Source organism: Acanthisitta chloris, unplaced genomic scaffold (assembly GCF_000695815.1).
Source record: "Acanthisitta chloris isolate BGI_N310 unplaced genomic scaffold, ASM69581v1 scaffold19776, whole genome shotgun sequence".
Lineage (NCBI taxonomy): Eukaryota > Metazoa > Chordata > Aves > Passeriformes > Acanthisittidae > Acanthisitta > Acanthisitta chloris.
The window spans coordinates 1-1,273 of NW_008678948.1; the positions used below are offsets into that span (position 1 = coordinate 1).

Sequence of the window (1,273 nt, forward strand, 5' to 3'; positions counted from 1 at the left end):
TGCTCCAGCCCTCCGGGACAGGGGATTTGGAGCTGGCACGTGCCAGACTGGACCCCTCCCTCAAAAAAATGTTAAATAGCAAGGAGCAGGCAGCCAGCCAGGGCAGAGGCACCCCTCTCCCTCCTGTCCCCCTCCCCAGAGCAGAGGATGGGAGGGAGAGAGAGGGGGAGGCCATGCCAAAACCACCCCCACTCCCAGCATCCAGGCTGGGGGAGCTGTGGAGGACCAAGTTACGAAATTTAACTGGTCTTAGTGTCATAGCTATTATTCATTTCTGCTAAGTGATCTGACTGTAGTTGTCTCTGTACCTTGTCATTTCTCTCACAGAGGAATTTTAGCTTCTGTGCTTTCTTGTGCATAAATACTCCTTCCAGATTTCCTGTTTCCACAGAGCGCAGTTCAATGGCTTTCTCTCCCCAGCCCATGACTTGATTAGATTGAAGGTAAGCTAAAAGAAAAAAAAAGAAAAACATGAAGAGATGCTGAAGGGACTGGAGAGGGAGCAGCTGGGGGTCGGTCCCCGGCTCCGGGGAGGCCGTTCAGTTCTTCTCGCCGCCGTCTTCCCCGGCGCACTCGGCTGTCCATAGCGTGAGGTTGTCCCTGAGCAGCTGCATGATGAGGGTGCTGTCCTTGTAGGAGTCTTCGCTGAGCGTGTGCAGGTCTCCCATGGCCTCGTCGAAGGTGGTCTTGGCCAGGGAGATGGCCTGCTCGGGGGCGTTGGCGATCTCGTAGTGGAAGACGGAGAAGTTGAGGGCCAGCCCCAGGCGGATGGGGTTCGTGGGCTGCATCTCCTTTTTGCTGATGTCCATGGCCTCTTGGTAAGCTTCCTGGGCGTTGTCTATCGTCTTCTTGCGGTCGTCCCCGGTGGCCACCTCAGCCAGGTATCGGAAGTAGTCGCCCTTCATCTTCAGGTAGAACACCTTGCTCTCGGGATCGCTCGCCTTCTTGATGAGATACTTGTCCAGCAAGGCCAGGACGTTCTTGCAGACGCCGTTCAGCTCCCGCTCCACCTTCTCCCGGTACTCGTTCACCAGCTGCGCTTTGTCATCTCCCTCTTCGGTTTTGTGCTCGATGCTGGAGATGACCCTCCAGGCCGAGCGCTGGCAGCCCACCACGTTCTTGTAGGCGACGGAGAGGAGGTTGCGTTCCTCGTTGGACAGCTCATCCCCGTGTTCCACCACCGCCTTCATGAAGTCTGCCATGTCCTCGTAGCGCTCAGCTTGCTCGGCCAGCTTGGCCTTCTGCACTTGGTGGTTTCTTGCCATGGCTGGGA

The 1,273-nt window shown here is 56.8% G+C and overlaps 1 protein-coding gene across 1 annotated transcript; it reads right to left on the bottom strand.

Moving 5' to 3' along the window:
• Positions 1-539: 539 nt before the first annotated feature.
• On the bottom strand, positions 540-1,265 carry SFN (stratifin). The gene has a single exon (XM_009077114.1). It carries the CDS (start codon positions 1,263-1,265, stop codon positions 540-542), a length of 726 nt encoding a protein of 241 aa, XP_009075362.1.
• Between the last annotated feature and the right edge of the window lie 8 nt (positions 1,266-1,273).